At 39.3% G+C, this 16,482-nt stretch overlaps 1 protein-coding gene across 6 annotated transcripts in view; it reads right to left on the reverse strand.

Moving 5' to 3' along the window:
- LOC138740463 (GRAM domain-containing protein 2B) overlaps positions 1-15,887 on the reverse strand; it is an 85,984-nt gene extending 70,097 nt beyond the window's left edge. For 5 of the 6 annotated variants that reach the window (XM_069893161.1, XM_069893167.1, XM_069893128.1 and 2 more), the window contains exon 1: positions 15,615-15,887. In XM_069893161.1, the coding sequence (XP_069749262.1) occupies positions 15,615-15,697 (83 nt within the window). In that variant the 5' untranslated portion in view covers positions 15,698-15,887. Of the gene's footprint in view, positions 1-3,817; positions 3,898-15,614 lie in introns of all 6 variants that reach the window. The other variant, XM_069893150.1, reaches the window with a different exon arrangement.
- Positions 15,888-16,482: the final 595 nt, after the last annotated feature.

Consider the following 16,482-nt stretch of genomic DNA (forward strand, 5'->3'; position numbering starts at 1 on the left):
CGGCGGCAGCGGCATTCTCCCCCGCCAGCTGCTGCAGCCCCTTCTCCCCCGCCAGCTGCTGCAGCCCCCTTCTCCCCCGCCAGCTGCTGCAGCCCCCTTCTCCCCCGCCAGCTGCTGCAGCCCCCTTCTCCCCCGCCAGCTGCTGCAGCCCCCTTCTCCCCCCGCCAGCTGCTGCAGCCCCCTTCTCCCCCCGCCAGCTGCTGCAGCCCCCTTCTCCCCGCCAGCTGCTGCAGCCCCCTTCTCCCCGTCAGCTGCTGCAGCCCCCTTCTCCCCCACCAGCTGCTGCAGCCCCCTACTCCCCTGCCAGCTGCTGCAGCCCCCTTCTCCCCTGCCAGCTGCTGCAGCCCCATTCTCCTCTGCCAGCTGCTGCAGCCCCCTTCTCCCCCACCAGCTGCTGCAGCCCCCTTCTCCCCACTCCCGAAATCAGTCCCGACAGTGTGGGGACAGCCCATGCCGGCTGCCCGACAGTGTGGGTACTGATTTCGTGAGTGGGGAGAAAGCGGGGCAGAGGGATCAATGTGGGGACGTCCCTGCGCTGACAGTCTGCGCCAGCAGCCCGACAGTGTGGGGACTGGGAGAGGAGCTGCCAGGAGCTGGCCTGCTGACTCATTCGAATGCAGCCGCTTTTTGGCTGGGGAGGCCACTGTGCTGTGGAGATTATCCCTCTTGGAGGAGGGTTACCAAACTCGACGTGTAGACGCCTCCTGCACATTCATGTGGCCTTCCCACAGCCGCATTTTGCCAAAATATGCGGCTTTACAAGCGGTTCAATTGGCCATCTGAATGTGGCTGGAGAGAGACAGTTCTACAGTGCTAGAGTTTAGCAGCAGCAGGGACTGGAACATAAGCTGGCAAGCTTGTAAAAAACCCCATTTGGAAGTCGGGTTGTGAGTTCTTAGTTCAGCCAAGTCAAAGCCCTTGTGGTCCGTACAAGAGGTGAGAACTGGCTGCCTAATGTTTCACTTGAAATCAGGGGAATAAAAGGAACTCTGTGGTGACCTGAAAGAAAGAGGTCATCATCTGGAAAACCCTGATGTGGGTAAGTTTCTTCAGCAAGCTACTGATGTGGTTGTTTAGAAGGGATCAATTAGTGTCCAGTGACCAATCTCTCTGTAAACTGACAAGAACTTTCTTGAGCGGTAACCATTCACCCTTCAAGCACCAAAGCCTGGTGAACTTTATAAACATTAAATTCTGTGCACAGTATAAGAATTGCCTGCAACCAGTGAATTTGGAGGACTGAAAAGTGAGATTTGGAAAGTGAATCAAAGAACTTTTCTAAACTTACACACACATGTGCTTAGAATTAGAAGGGGGTTTAATGGTAATAAGTTAAAGTTTGATCCTGTTTTCACGTTGAAAGATAATTAAAAGCAACTTTTGTTTGAGTAACCATCTGTCTTGGTGAATTTCTGTTGCTGCTGGGTTTTGGGGTCCTCTGGGCTTGTAACACATGTTCTTGGATGATGGTGAGGAAACATTCAAAATTCTTAATTCTTCCACTCATGATAATATTCTATGAAAGGGGCCAACATGTTTACAAATTGAAACTTTCTATCTTTAATGTTGTATCTAATTTTCTCCAAACTTAAATAGAATATTACATCATGTAACCACTGTATATGGGTAGGTGAGGAATCATCTTTCCATTTCAATAAAATTACTCGTCTGGCTATCAGCATTATAAAGGCTAAACCTTTGTCCTGAATTGCAGACAGAAGTGTAAGTATATCTGGTTCATGTGAAAAACCAAACAGAACAATTAATGGACATTTTAATCTTAACAATCATCAATAAAAGTTTGGAAAATGTCTTTCCAAAGTCTTCCTAAATTTGGGCACTCCCAAAACATATGGGTCAGTTAATCTTAAAATTTTTACACTTTTCGCATAGTGGACGAATATCTGCATAAAAATCAGAAAGTTTGAGTTTGGACATGTGTATTCTGTACACCACTTTAAATTATGATAAACAATACCTTGCACAAAATGAAGAATCATTAATCAAGCCAAGAGTAAATCTTGTTCCCAATCACTCTTAATCCCAACCATGGTGGATGATCTTAAATCCAATAAATTATAAAGATATAAATAATTCCACCATGAAAAAAATGCAAGTTAAAAAAAATGAATCGAAAATATTAAGATTGGAGATTAGAGGAAAATCAGAAAGCTTGGACTGAACAAAATGTCTAACTTGTAAATATGTAAATCCTGAGATTTCTACACCAATTTAGCCAGTTTTGGGTTACAAATTAAATTTAAATAAGAGTGAACTTTTACCCTCAAAAGGTTCTTTTGCAAGCTAATTTTCCCATTTAAAATGGTGAAAGGTCAATTCAAATATTTTGTAATTACAATTACGAAAAATTACAAAAATTTAGTGAAAGAAATTTTTTTGGTATCACTCAATAAGATTAAACTACCATTATCAGGTTGGTCATTCTTATCTATTTGTAATGATGGGTCCAATTAATTTGATTAAAATGAACATAACCATATAACCATTTATGGAGCGGAAACAGGCCATGTTAGCCTTTCGAGTCTGCATCGGTTCACTAGGACAAGTCCACTAGCTCAAACCTCCCACTCACTGCTAATAACTCTCCAACCCCCTCACCTCCATGTACACATCCAACCTTCTTCTTAAATGACAGAATTTTACTTAAATTTCTATCTTTTTCAAGATTTACTAAATTTTATTCCTAAATCTTTTTTTTAATCTAATTTCTACTTATATATGGCGGGGGGGGGGGGGGGGGAGGCGGGGAAACATGTATAAATAAAGCCCATCTTCAAAAGACTAAAAGGAATGGAGGATTAACACTTCCAGATTTTAGATTTTACCAATGGGCAATTAATATACAAAATTTACTTTTATTATTACATTTGGAGAAGTCAGTGAATCGCCCCTCTTGGGTAGAAATGGAACTGAAGTGTTAAAAAAAAAAACTTCTATGTTGGCAATTTTAGGAATATTTTTGACCATTTTCCTTTTCCAAATTGACACAAAATCTGTTAATGAAAAATTGGTTGAGAATATGGGCTCAAATTTTAAAATTCTTTGGGTTTAATAGCTTTTCCTCTGGTTAGTTCCATTATAGATAATCATCTTTTTCAACTGAAATAGGTTTCAAGGAATGGTATCCAAAGTTTTAACAAACTTCTTGTTTGAGAGAATTTTGAAAGTTCTGGAGATTCTTGGTCCAATATTGGTAGGTCACTATCTGTTCCACAAGTTCCCTTTTTCTCTTACAAGGTTACCTTGATTAGAGGGAGGGAGTAAATTAGATTTAGCTTTTAGGGCTTTTTTAAAAACTTGGATTAATTTGGTAAATAATGGGTTAATAACATGGTTATTGTAGATCAATTCACATCTGGATTAAGGAATTGTTCAATGCAGTTCCCTCCTTTTTTGTGTACTTGTATCTATATGAGATGATGTGTTTTTCTTAAAATGTTGTGAGTTTAAGAAAAGGAACATGGAGAGAAAAAAGGGTAGATTTTTCTTCATAGGCAGTACACAAAAGGAACGATAAGCTAGGTCTTCTGCTGATTAACCAGAAAAATCTGGATACAAGAAAGAGATCAAGGTCAGTAACCAAAAAGAACAACCAAATCCTCCCACCCTTCAAAATGTGTAGGGTCAATTGTTGATTTGGGCTGCATGGGCCTGTGGGCCAGAAGGGTCTGTACGTCTAAGTTAAAAATGGACCCAGCATTTACCCTTGTGGCAAACCACAGGCCTCCAATCAGAAAAGCAACCCTCCACTACTACCCCATCTCCTTCCAGTTCTGAATCCAATTGGCCAGCTCACCTTGGATCCCACGTGATTTTGTAGATCAGCTTTCTGTGGAGAATAATTCATTTCACGTCTTCCCAAAGCTTTTCCACTGCCTGGAAAAGCATGTTAAGAATGTTATGAAATACTCTCCTCTTGCCTGGATGAGTTAAGCTCCAATAACAAGGAGCTTGTCAATGTCAATGATAAAAACAACCCTATTTATTTAGCACCTGATCCACCATTCTAAACATTTGTTCCCTCCAGTGCAGGCAGAGCATGCAACATCTTAAAATTAAACTTTGTCAACATGCCAAGGCTTCATCACAACACTTTCCAAAATGTTGTCACTGTCAGTTGGAAGAAGAAAACCCGCAGGCAATTTTTAAAAACATGAAAGTTTTGATGTTTCAAGATGCCAATTTATCATCCCCTTTTCAAGGGATAGAGAGATCAGCCCTTACACACTGATGATGGTGTACATCCCATTAACGATTAAAAACAAATCATTATTTTCTTTAATTTTCAATTAAGATCACAGGTTAAAAAAAAAATCAAAAGGATCAGAAGAGTTGAGTAAATGCAACATTTAGATTTATTGGCAGTAACAGACAAAAATGATCGTACAACAATTTTGGAACACCCACCACATCCTCTCATTTCTTTCTTAATTTGTTCCCCAAGTAGAAATTAACCAGCTTCCTGAACCTAAAAGTTTTTGTGAAGAAACCCTTCCAGAAAAAAAATGACCCAGTGACAATAAATGAAAGTCTATTTCTATTTCCAACCCATCGCATTTACTGCAAACACTAGCAAAACAATTCTTGAAATCTAGTCCTAGATTCCTCCCTTTACTTTCCCCTGATCTTACTCCATGCCATAGTTTTCACCATCACTTCAGACAATCCCCTTCTCTGATCCTGAATGATCTGCCTGTTTAATGTTCTTAAATTCACCCTCATTAAACTGAGAACCCAGCATGGTGCCTTCATGTTGTTTCTGTGGACACGATCATCCTTTCCAGAATGGGCACCACTTTCAGGATTCCTGATCCTTTGAACTTTAGGAGCAGAGTCAATTGATTCCGTGGCTTCTTTCTGCCAGGTAGGCATCAATTCTTCTGCACTTTTAAAAGGTAATTTCTTTTGTAATTGAGTCTTTGCCTTCTTCACATTTGTAGCCATTATCTATCTTCTATCTTCAGACACCCTCAGAAACATTTTTTTTTAAACTTTCCAAATTTTCAATTCGGGCATTAAATAGTTCAGCTGGGGAGAGGTGGTATTACACGTCTTCTACGCCATCTCGCCATGCCCCCCTGGTTTTCCCCTTCCTAAAGTCCACTATCAGCTCCTTCGATTTGGTGACATTGGGTGCAAGGTTGTTGCTAGTACACCACTCAGCCAAGTTTTAAAATTTATCTTCTGTATGTTCCCTCATTGTCCCTTTTTCCACACCCACTATTGTGGTGTCGTCAGCAAATTTGCAGATAATGTTGTTGTACCGAGCCATAGAGTTACCAGTGTAAAACAAATAGATTGGGGCTAAGATCATGGCCCTGTGGTGCTCCAGTACTGATGGAGACTTTGGAGGAGATGTGCTTACAAATCCTCACTGATTGAGGTGTGGAGATGAAGAAATCCAGGATCAAATTACACAGTGAGGTGCTGAGGTCCACATCTTGGAGATTGCTCATTAGTTTTGAGGAAATTATGGTGTTAAATGTAGTCATCAAAGAACATCATGATGTATGATTCTTTGATATCCAGGTATTACATAAGAAATAGGAGCAGGAGTCGGCCATCCGGCCCGTCGAGCCTGCTCCTCCATTCAATAAGATCGTGGGTGATCTGATTATTGGCTGAACTTCACCTATCATATCCCTCAATTCTTTTTTTATGTAAAAATCGATCTAACTGAACCTTAAATATGTTTAATGAAGTAGCCGCAACTGCTTCATGGGTAGAGAATTCCACAGATTGTGTCCCCTGGTTCTGGTCTCACCTACCAGTGAAAGCAATTTTCCTGCCCCTATCTTATATAAAATTATGAAAGGGATACATATTTCCTCAAGATCTCCTCTCATTCTTCTGAATTCCAATGAGTATAATCCCAGATGATTTAGTCCCTCCTCGTAGGTTAACCCCTTCATCTTTGGGATCAACCTGGTGAACTTCCTCTGGACTGCCTCCAAGAAATCCACACAATTCTCCAGGTGCAGCCTCACCAGTACCTTGTACAGTTGCAGGATGACTTCCCTATTCTTGAATTCAATTCCTTTAGCGATCAAGGCCAACATTCCCTTTGCCTTCTTAATAACCTGTTGTAGAAGCAATACTTTGACTAGCAGTGCAAAATGCGAGACAACGACAAACTCCGTTATTGATTCAGAATAGTAGAGTTTTTTTAAAATCCTGACTTGAGTCAAGAGGTCATTCAACACCGATGTCGATTTAACCCAGTTAAAGAAGCTTTGTGGCATAAAGGTTATAAGTCTACTTTTTGCTACCCGGCAGTGTTGAAGGTGTTTTATGGAGATCATCAATTTTGGTTTTTTGAGAATGATCGTGAAGCAATGACTTTTGCTGATTCATTGCCAGACATAAGAGGACAAAGGCGTAGACCACCATTGTCTCCTAAAGAAATATCTGGTTGTTTTGGAAACGGAAGAAATGGCAGAAGTGGGAAAAATGGGAATGGAAAAAGTCCAACTTTTTCTGAAATGGGATCTTCGAGATTGGAATCTCTTGGATGAATAGATGAATTTTCTTATTCTTATTCTACTTTTTTTTGTTATTATGATATTTTGATGTTATTGATTGTTTGGCTGGGGAGGGAGAGATTTGCTCTAAGTTCTTGCTCTAGTCATCAGCCACTGGTGGGTGACCCACACCCAATTTTTGTTTAGGGATTACTACCTTTTGGTAGTTTTTGTTTGAGGGGGGTGAGGGTTTAAAAAAAAATTAATTTCATTTTAGTTAGCATTTGTGATTTTTTTTCTCCTACTGGAGGGCCTATATATATTGATTTGAGGTTTCATATAAAGATATTATTGGTATTTAGTAACAATAGTAGATATGTCAAAGTTGAGGTTTGCTACTTTTAATGTTCGAGGTTTAAACAGTCCGATCAAGCGTAAGCGAGTTTTGGCGTATATTAAGAAAATGAAAATTGATGTTGCTTTTTTACAAGAAACACATTTGAATTTGAAGGAAAGTATGAAATTAAAGAGGGACTGGGTTGGGCATGTATATTCTTCTTCATTTAATTCTAGGGCTAAAGGTGTAGCAATTTTGATACATAAAAATTTATCTTTTGAATTGCAATCAATGGAGGAAAAGGCAGGATATATTCTTAAATTGAATTGTAAGATTTTTAGTGAATTTTGGACTTTACTTAATATTTATGCCCCAAATGTAGATGATGAAATATTTATTTCAGATGCATTTTTATATTTGGGCCAGGTTAATGATAATATTTTAGTTGGTGATGATTTTAATTGTGTTTTGGAATCTTTATTGGATAAATCTCTGAAGAAAGTTAAGAAATCTAAGATGGCAGTTCAGGTTCAAGCGTTGATGAAAGACCTTAATTTAGTAGATATTTGGAGACGTCTTAATCTGACAGAGAAAGATTTCTCTTTTTATTCATCTAGACATGAATCGTTTTCAAGGATTGACTTTTTTTTTTAGTATCAGCACATTTACAAGGGAAGATACAACAAGCGGAATAATATAAAAGTAGGGTGATTTCAGATCATTCTTTGTTATATTTTACATATGCAACTTTTGAGAAAATTCAAGTGGCCTATCGTTGGAGGTTTAACACTGTTTAAAAATACGGGATTTATTGATTTTTTGAAAAAACAAATTAAATTTTTTTTAAAGAAAATTCTAATTCTGTTCAAAGTAAATTTGTATTATGGGATGCTATGAAAGCTTATTTGAGAGGAGAAATAATTAGTTATACTTCTAAAATGAAAAAGAATTGATTAAATCAGAGTTTTGACAGAGAAAGATTGCTGAGTTAGAAAAGGAATTTCAGAAAGATGCTACTGAAGATCAAAAAATAGAATTATCTAGGTTGAAATTGGAATATAATATTTTGCAATCTTATCAATTTGAATGTGTGATTAATAGGACTAAACAATGGTATTATGAATGGGGAGAGAAAGCACATAAGGTATTGGCGTGGTAATTAAAGAAAGAACAGGTTTCGAGGACTATTAATGCTGTTAGACGGAATTCTCTCATTACTTATAAACCTCGTGAGATTAATGATGAATTTTGTTCATTTTATAAAAAGTTATATACATCTGAAGAAAAACAAGAAATTGGATCGATTGATCTTTTTCTATCACAGTTGAATTTACCGATGTTAGAGGATGCAGATATACAGGAGTTAGAGGAACCATTTACTGATTTGGAAATTAAAATGGCTATGATGGAAATGCCGAACGGTAAATCGCCGTAAATTGGTGATGGATTTTCGGTTGAATTTTATAAAATCTTTTATGATGATTTCTCTACAGTGTTTGAGGATGTATTACGTCAAGTTGGAGAACATTATGAATTACCTGAGTCTTGATCTAGTGCTTTAATTACAGTAATTCCAAAGAAAGATAGAGATTCTTTGAAAGTATCTTCATATAGACCAATTTCGTTGTTAAATGAGATTATAAAATAATAGCTAAAATATTAGCGAATAGATTGGCTAAATTTTTACCTAAGTTGATTCATATGGATCAAACAGGTTTTATAAAGAATAGATATGTTTCAGATAATGTTCTGCGCATGATTAGTTTGATTAATAGATTTCGACAATCTCAGACCACCCGACGGTGATATCTTTAGATGCAGAAAAAGCATTTGATAGAGTTGAGTGGAATTTTTTGTTTAAAGTTCTGGAGAAATTTAAGTTTGGTCCTTTTTTATTGGTTGGATTAAGGCTTTATATAGTAAACCGGTAGTTAGAGTATTGACGAATGGCTTGATTTTGGAACCCTTTAAATTGACTCGATCAACTTGTCAAGGTTGTCCTTTATCACCAACTTTGTTTGCGTTAGTGATTGAACCTTTAGCACAGCTGATAAGACAAAATACACAGATACAAGGTATGCAAGTTTTAGATGAGGAGTATAAAATTAATTTATTTGCTGATGATGTATTGGTGTATTTAATAAACCCAGCTCAGTCACTTTTGCACTTGAAGGAGTGTTTAATACAATATGGATGTCTCTCTGGATATAAAGTTAATTGGGGAAAAAAGTGAAATATTACTGGTAAGTGAAGGAGATTATTCAGTTTATAAGAATATTATTAATTTGAAATGGATTGATTGAATTAAATATTTGGGTATAATTCTGAATGTTGATTATCAATCTTTATATAAATTAATTATGTTCCGTTAATAAAAAAAATTAAAACTGATTTGATTAAATGGAAAGATTTACCTATTAATTTATTGGGTAGGATAAATACAATTAAGATGAATATTTTTCCGCGTATGCAATATTAGTTTCAATCTATTCCGTATTTACTTGATAATTTTTTTTTCGAGATTTGAATAAAATGGTTAGGGAATTTTTATGGAGAGATAAATTTTCGAGAGTAGCTTTGAATAAATTAACTTGGAAATATAAGTTAGGGGGATTACGTTTACCACATTTTCAAAATTATTATGAAGCAGCCCAACTTAAATTTATTAGTTCCTTGATGGATTTGGAACGGCCTCCTAGTTGGGCCAAAATTGAGATGGCAAATATTTCTGAATTTGAAATACATCAATTTTTGTTTAGATGGAATATAAATTTGTTACAGCAATATAATGTGCCTATACTAAAACATTTAATGAAGCTATGGATTAATAATCAACTTATTTCTTTTTCAATACATAATCGAAGTTTATTGCATTGGAGATTTAAAGGTGTGAGGAATTTGGGAGATTGTTTTAAAGAAGGTAAATTTTTATCTTTTAATCAGATGAGGGACAGTTTTGGTGTTGATAAGAATTCTTTGTTTCTCTATTACCAAATTCGATCTTTGGTAAAACGTACGTTTGGTAGAGATATGATTTTACCTGAAATGACTAAATTTGAGATTTTTCTTATGAAGGTACCAGAGAAGGGTTATATTTCATCTATGTATCAAATATTACAGGATGGTATGGATAAAAAGGGTTGGGATAGGTCTAAACATAAATGGGAAGCGGACATTGGTTTTATTTTTTCCGAGGATGATTGGTTAGATATTTGTTATGATAGTGTAACTCGATTGATAAATGCACGTTATGCAATGATTAACTATAATTTTTTACATCAATTATACTTAACATCTGAAAAATTAAAAGAGTATGGTTTTCATGAATCAGATTTGTGTTTTAGATGTGGTAATTTTGTTGGAACTTTTTTTCATGCTGTTTGGTCATGTATACATATACAATCTTTTTGGAAGAAAATTCAATTGGTTTTAGAATACCTGTATCAGATTAAAATACTTTTAGATCCGACAGTGTTTTATTGGGTAGTTTGCAACCTTTGAAAAGTTTGGGATTAGATAAGTTTCAACTTGCTTTTGTATATTTAGCTTTATCTGTAGCGAAAACTGTATTGCTAGTACATGGAAAGATACAAATATGATTGATATTAATAGATGGCATAATGAGATGAAATATTGTTTAATAATGGAAAAAATTACATATGTTTCACTTGATAATTATAGTTTTTTATTAATAAGTGGTTGTTATATTCAGAATATTTACATTTCAATTTAAATTGATTAGATCTTAATATGTATGCTTAATTTTTTTAATTTTTTTCTTTTTTTTAATGGCTCTCCTTAGGAGAGTTGGCTGAGAGGGGGACGGTCTTTTCTTTTTTTTCTCTATATATAAAAAATAACATTCATGTTTAGGGTTAATTGTTGTATATGTTATGTACTAAATGTTTTTTGAACGACATAAATAAAGTTTAAAAAAAGTCTTCCAATGTTCGTCAACTGTTCTGCCAACTAGCCTATGCTCCCAGTCCACGCTGACCAATTCCTCCCTCATCCTGTTGTCGTCTCCCCTGTTCAAGCATAATATACTAGTTTTAGATCTAACTATTGCACCCTCCGTCTGTATGAGAAATTCAATTGCTCTTTCCAAGAGGGTCCATAATTACCAGATCGTTAATTTTACCTATCTAAAATTTTACCTAATTTTACCGATCTAAAATAGCATTCTCCCTTAACATGCTGCTCAAGAAAATGATCATGTATGCATGCACTCTAGGAAGTCATCCTCCAGACTACCTTGACCAGGAGATAGCATCTGTTGTAAACCTGTTGGTGTGGTCATGTTTGCTGTTCAGACAGGAGCTGATAACATCAGTCTCTCAATGCGCTTCATCACTGAATGTGAGTGGCACTGGCTGGTAGTCATTTAGGCAGATTACGACACTCTGGTACTGGTATGATTGAGACCCATTTGAAACACATGGGAACCACACCCTACTAGAATGAGATGTTGAAGATATCCGTGAATACATTGGCAAGTTGGTCAGCATAGGTTTTCAGTTCTTGCCCGAATAATACATCTGGACAAGTTACTTTCCTTGCATTTTCTCTCCTAGTTAGCCCTTTATCATCAGGGGACATAGGGATGTGCAATGGTTCTTCCCTAATCTGGTGGGCAAATTGGGCGTAGAAGGAATTGAGTTAATCTGAGAGTCAAACTTTGCTGTCTCTTACAGCATCACATTTGGTTTTGCAGTAGGTTTTGTCATTTATATCCTGCCACAGATGTCGGGTGCCCTTCTTTGTTTCCATTCTCATCTGGAATCTCCACTTTGTTCAGGAGATGGCTTTTCAAAGATTGTACATGCTTCTTCTGTATTGATCTGGATCTCTGGACTTAAATGCCTGTGATTTGGCTCTCAGCAGGTTCTGGATTTCATTGTTCATCCAGGGTTTCTGGTTGGGAAAAAACCCTGAATGATTTGGTGGAGACACACTTGTCCACAGCTGTTTTGATAAAGTCTGTAACTGACCTGGTGTAATAATCATTCAGATCATTAGCCAAGTTCATGAACACTAGCCAAACCACTAAATCAAGACAGTCCTGTAACTGTTCCTCATGTGACCATGTTCTGACTGCTCTGATTTCTGGAACCTCTCTTTTTAGTCTTTGTCTTTATGAAGGCAGAAAGAGTACTGATAGGTCATGTGACTTGCCAAATGTGGTCTCAGGAAAGAATAGTAGGCCTTTCTTATCTTGCTGTAGCAGTGATCAAGTGTGCTGGGACATCTGGTACAGCAGGTTACATGCTGGGCTTTCTTTAGCTAAGACCTGGTTAAAGTTACCGACTATGGTTTGTAGTGCATCGGGGTGGGCCATCTCATTTACTGACCACATCATGCAGCTCTGCACCTGACTCTTTGTAAACATCTTTAGGAGGGATATAAACTCCAGCGAGAATCACTGATGAGAACTCTTGGAATGGATAGAAGGATCTGCATTTAAATGAAATTTGATCCAAGGCAGTGGAGCAGGATGTTGACAGGACCCCAACATCCCTGCACCAGCCAGCAGCATTCCCTCTAAACTGCAGATGCAAGGAAGAGGGAGCGGGAGCAAAGGTGCAACGAAAATCAAAGTGGGCACAATGAAAATCGCGCGCAGGAACACTGCCAGCCAGTATTAACTCTTTTTTTTTTAAATCATAACCCACCCTCTCTCTCTTTACCAGAATCAGAGTTCCAATCCAGTCAGTCTCTGGTCGGATTGCAGTGTCCCGTGTTTTCTGTTAGCCAGGCCTCAGTACAGCAAACAAAAGGGGAAACATTACATCTATAAATGGGGCAAGAAGTTGGGGACAGGCCAAAAGGGGATATTGAGCAGGTGAGACCAGTGGAGGGACAGGTAAAACCAGCTAGTACGCAGTCTGGATTGTGAGGAAGTGGGAAGTAGCATGCTTGGAAGCAAAATAAGGTTTAACTATGGCACGTTTCCACCCAAATCAACTTAAAAAAGGCATTACCATTCCAAATTTTCAACTGTGTAAAAGTGTACTGTGTTTCCCACATGGAATAACTCAGACTGATACTTCAGGACTGAAAAGATCTACATTCATTTCCTGATTCTTGATGACATTTTGACCATGTTGTCCAACCTGAGTTTTACCAACATCTGTGGCATTTTGCTTTTCAACATCTCTCAATCTTTTTTCTAAAACCTACTTCATCTAATCAACAAGGGAATTAACGAGGTTGTATTCGAACAGTCCAATGAAGAGTCAGTCACATGACCCCATAGATTTCCTAGGCAGAGATAAATTGCATTCAGACACAAACTTGGGGAAACAAAACAAAAACCCAGTTCCTTTCAGTATGCTGACCAGCTGCATCATGGCCAGGTATGGGGGCACCAATACCCCTGAATGGGAAGCCCTGTAAAATAGACATAGCCCAGTACATCACAGGCAAAACTCTCCATACCGTCAGAAAATCTGCATGGAGTGCTGCCGTCATAGAGCAGCACTAGCGATCAAGTTCCCACGCCACCCAGGACTTGCTCTGTTCTCGCTGCTGCCATCAAAAAGTTGTGTAGGTGCCACAAAACTCATATCACCAGACTCAGGAATAGTTGCTGCTTTTTAACCATTAGACATCTAAACATCAAACTCCACTAGAGATTGATTTTGGGCTCTTAATTTCCACATTATTTATTATTGAATTTTTTTTCTATATTGCACTGTATTTTTTACACCTACCTTTCTTCTTTGTGTAAGTTTATTTTCTGGATTGCAGTTTTGTTTGCACCACCAATAAGTAGAAATTCTACCTGGCCTGCAGGAAAAAGAATCTCAAGGTTGTACATGATTTCATGTACATGCTTGGACGATAAATCTGAGCTTTGAAGTTTCATGATCAGGATCGTACAATGAGACAGTCACCAAAATTATTTACTGAATGAATACCCCCTTTTCCACTGGCTGTGCAGTGTCCCAGGATAGGAAGCCTTTTGTGCTGTTTCCACTCAGTCACCCATAACTGGAACACAAATTGTTTTTCCACTGAACACAACTCATCCCCAAGGATTGGAGTGTCTCACCTTCAACTGGAAATGGTGACTTTCTGGTGTCCCTTTTCCACTGGTTTTATCAGCACGCCGGCGTCAGCAAACACCAGGGATGTGAGTAGGGGTAGAGGCGGTTAATCCCTGGTGTGAAATGTCATTTGACACCAGCATTGGGACAGTGTTCCTTTTCCACTGGATCCTGTCCCAGTTAATTGCTGGGACAGTGGAAAAGGGGCTATTGATACACATTGGTCTGCCTGAAATCTGTTCGTCTTCCAGTGCAAGGAGCACAATGACAAATTCTGAAAAGGCATAGGGCTAAATATTAAGGGCTGCACCAGAGCTTGGTGCAGCCATCAGAAAGTCCCTTAGGGAAAGTGCACAGTGAGGGGCAGGAACCTATGTAAAATTCTCTTTGAAAGGCCCTTAGGGAAAGTGCACAGTGAGGGGCAGGAACCTATGTAAAATTCTCTTTGACTCACTGCCCTTGGAATAATGCAGAAGAATGTCATTCAGCTGCTGTAGACCTTGTAAACAAATGGAATAATGCATTGCCTGTGAATATATTGTATACAATATTTACAGATTTGTTAAGCATTTTTTTGAAAAAATAGCTTAATTTGAAACTTCAAGCTCACAAACACCTTCAGTAAGATCCAGTGGTTCTCAACCTTTTTCTTTCCACTTACATAAATTTTAAGCAATCCCTATGCTATCAGTCCTCTGTGATTAGTAAGGGATTGCTTCAGGTGGTATGTGGGTGGACAGAAAAAGTTTGAAAAAGACTATTTTAATCGGACCTCATTGACTGCACAGTCTCATTAACTCCAAAGGAAATGGGCCAATGACAATATTTCTCAAGCAAAATATTTCAGTCACTACTTTGTCCGGTGCCCCTCACAGAAACCTAGGCAGTCTCCCTTCCAAGTACTGACCAGGCCTGAGCCTGCTTAGCTTCCAAGATCAGACAATCTCAGGTGTATTCAGGCTATTAGACTTCACAGACCAGTAGCAATAGAAATTCACCAACAGTGTAATTTTGAAAATATATATTAATAACTATTAATAATGTAACAACTAAACTTAACCCCAACTATACGTGAATATACGTGTGTGTGTGTAAAATGCCCAAGAGCAGTGATTCTCCACCTTCTCACTCACATACCATCTTAAGCAATCCCTTACTAATCACAGAGCACCTAAAGTTGAGAACCACAGGCATCACGCTATTTTTTAAAAAAATGTGCCCATCAATAATGAACCAGCAGTGTGCAATGACCACACTGACTGACTGATGGCGACTATTGTTACATGCAGATTGTACAGAAACAGGCATGTCCCACTATAACCACACTCCGGCTGTTGTCGGTCACCAGCATTATTTACTTTGTGTTATGGTGACAGACTCAAATCCATTATTAGTTCATTCCAACAAAGTCAAAGCTGCAGTGTGACCTAAATTTGGACTCCAGCCCAGATGTCTGATATAAAAAAATCCTTCAACACACAATCCAGAGGGCACAAAGGACCTAGGCCCAGCATTTCAAACACCCAGACTTCTTGAACAACATTATTTCTTAGGAAAACAATAACCATAGTATCATGAACTTAAATGAGGGTGAACACAAATCACTATTACCAACCTATTCTCAGCAACAGAGTTGGCTGTAACGTCTATTACTGCTCAGGCTTAGAATGAGCGTCAGGTTTTATAACCAAGCATTGAAAAGGATACAATTTAGACCTCAGTGACAACGTTAAAAGTGATACTTACTGAAAATTAACATTCTTAGAATCTCTTTTATTGAAAGTTCTTGCAATCTTCTGCTCCTCAGCATTGAGGCTTTGTTCAGTCATTGGGACTGTTTCCTGAGAGTGGCTAAACCCCCATCAAGTTGCCTTCAGCAAAAGGACAGAGCTCTCCCGGGCCTCAGAAAGGTGAGACCTGCAGGCGGAGGGGCCGGGCCCACCAAGTGGAGGCGGCCTCGCAGGGAGTCCTTTCTCCCACAGCCAACTTCCCAGCTCGCTGGCGGAAACTTCCACTCCCCCCCCCCCCCCCCCCTCTCTGTGGACACTACCTGCAGCAGCCCCACTCCCCCCCCCACCTCGACCCGGGCTCCACCTCCTCCGGGAGCTGGCGTCCAATCGCGAACCGGGCGCTCGCGCACGCGCACTGCACCCCGCGCCTCCGCTCAAATGTGTCGCTTTGATGGCAACTCGATAGCGCGCTGCTGCTCAATGGAGTCAGGCTCGAGACTCCATCACCAACCCTTCATCAAGCCCGGGATCAACTTTATAATAAGATGCTCTGGACGTAGTGTGGCAAGATCAGGCGAAAATGCGTTCAATTTCAATCGCATTGTTGGCTGTGAAGGAGAAAGGGAGGGGGAAGGAGAAAGGGAGGGGGAGGGGGAGGGGGAGGGGGAAAGGGAGGGGGAGGGGGAAAGGGAGGGGGAGGGGGAAAGGGAGGGGGAGGGGGAAAGGGAGGGGGAGGGGGAAAGGGAGAGGGAGGGGGAGGGGGAAAGGGAGGGGGAGGGGGGGAAGGGGAAAGGGAGGGGGAGGGGGGAAGGGGAAAGGGAGGGGGAGGGGGGAAGGGGAAAGGGAGGGGGAGGGGGGAAGGGGAAAGGGAGGGGGAGGAGGGA

The sequence above is a fragment of the Narcine bancroftii genome, chromosome 1, assembly GCF_036971445.1.
Source record: "Narcine bancroftii isolate sNarBan1 chromosome 1, sNarBan1.hap1, whole genome shotgun sequence".
In the NCBI taxonomy this organism is placed as follows: Eukaryota; Metazoa; Chordata; class Chondrichthyes; order Torpediniformes; family Narcinidae; genus Narcine; species Narcine bancroftii.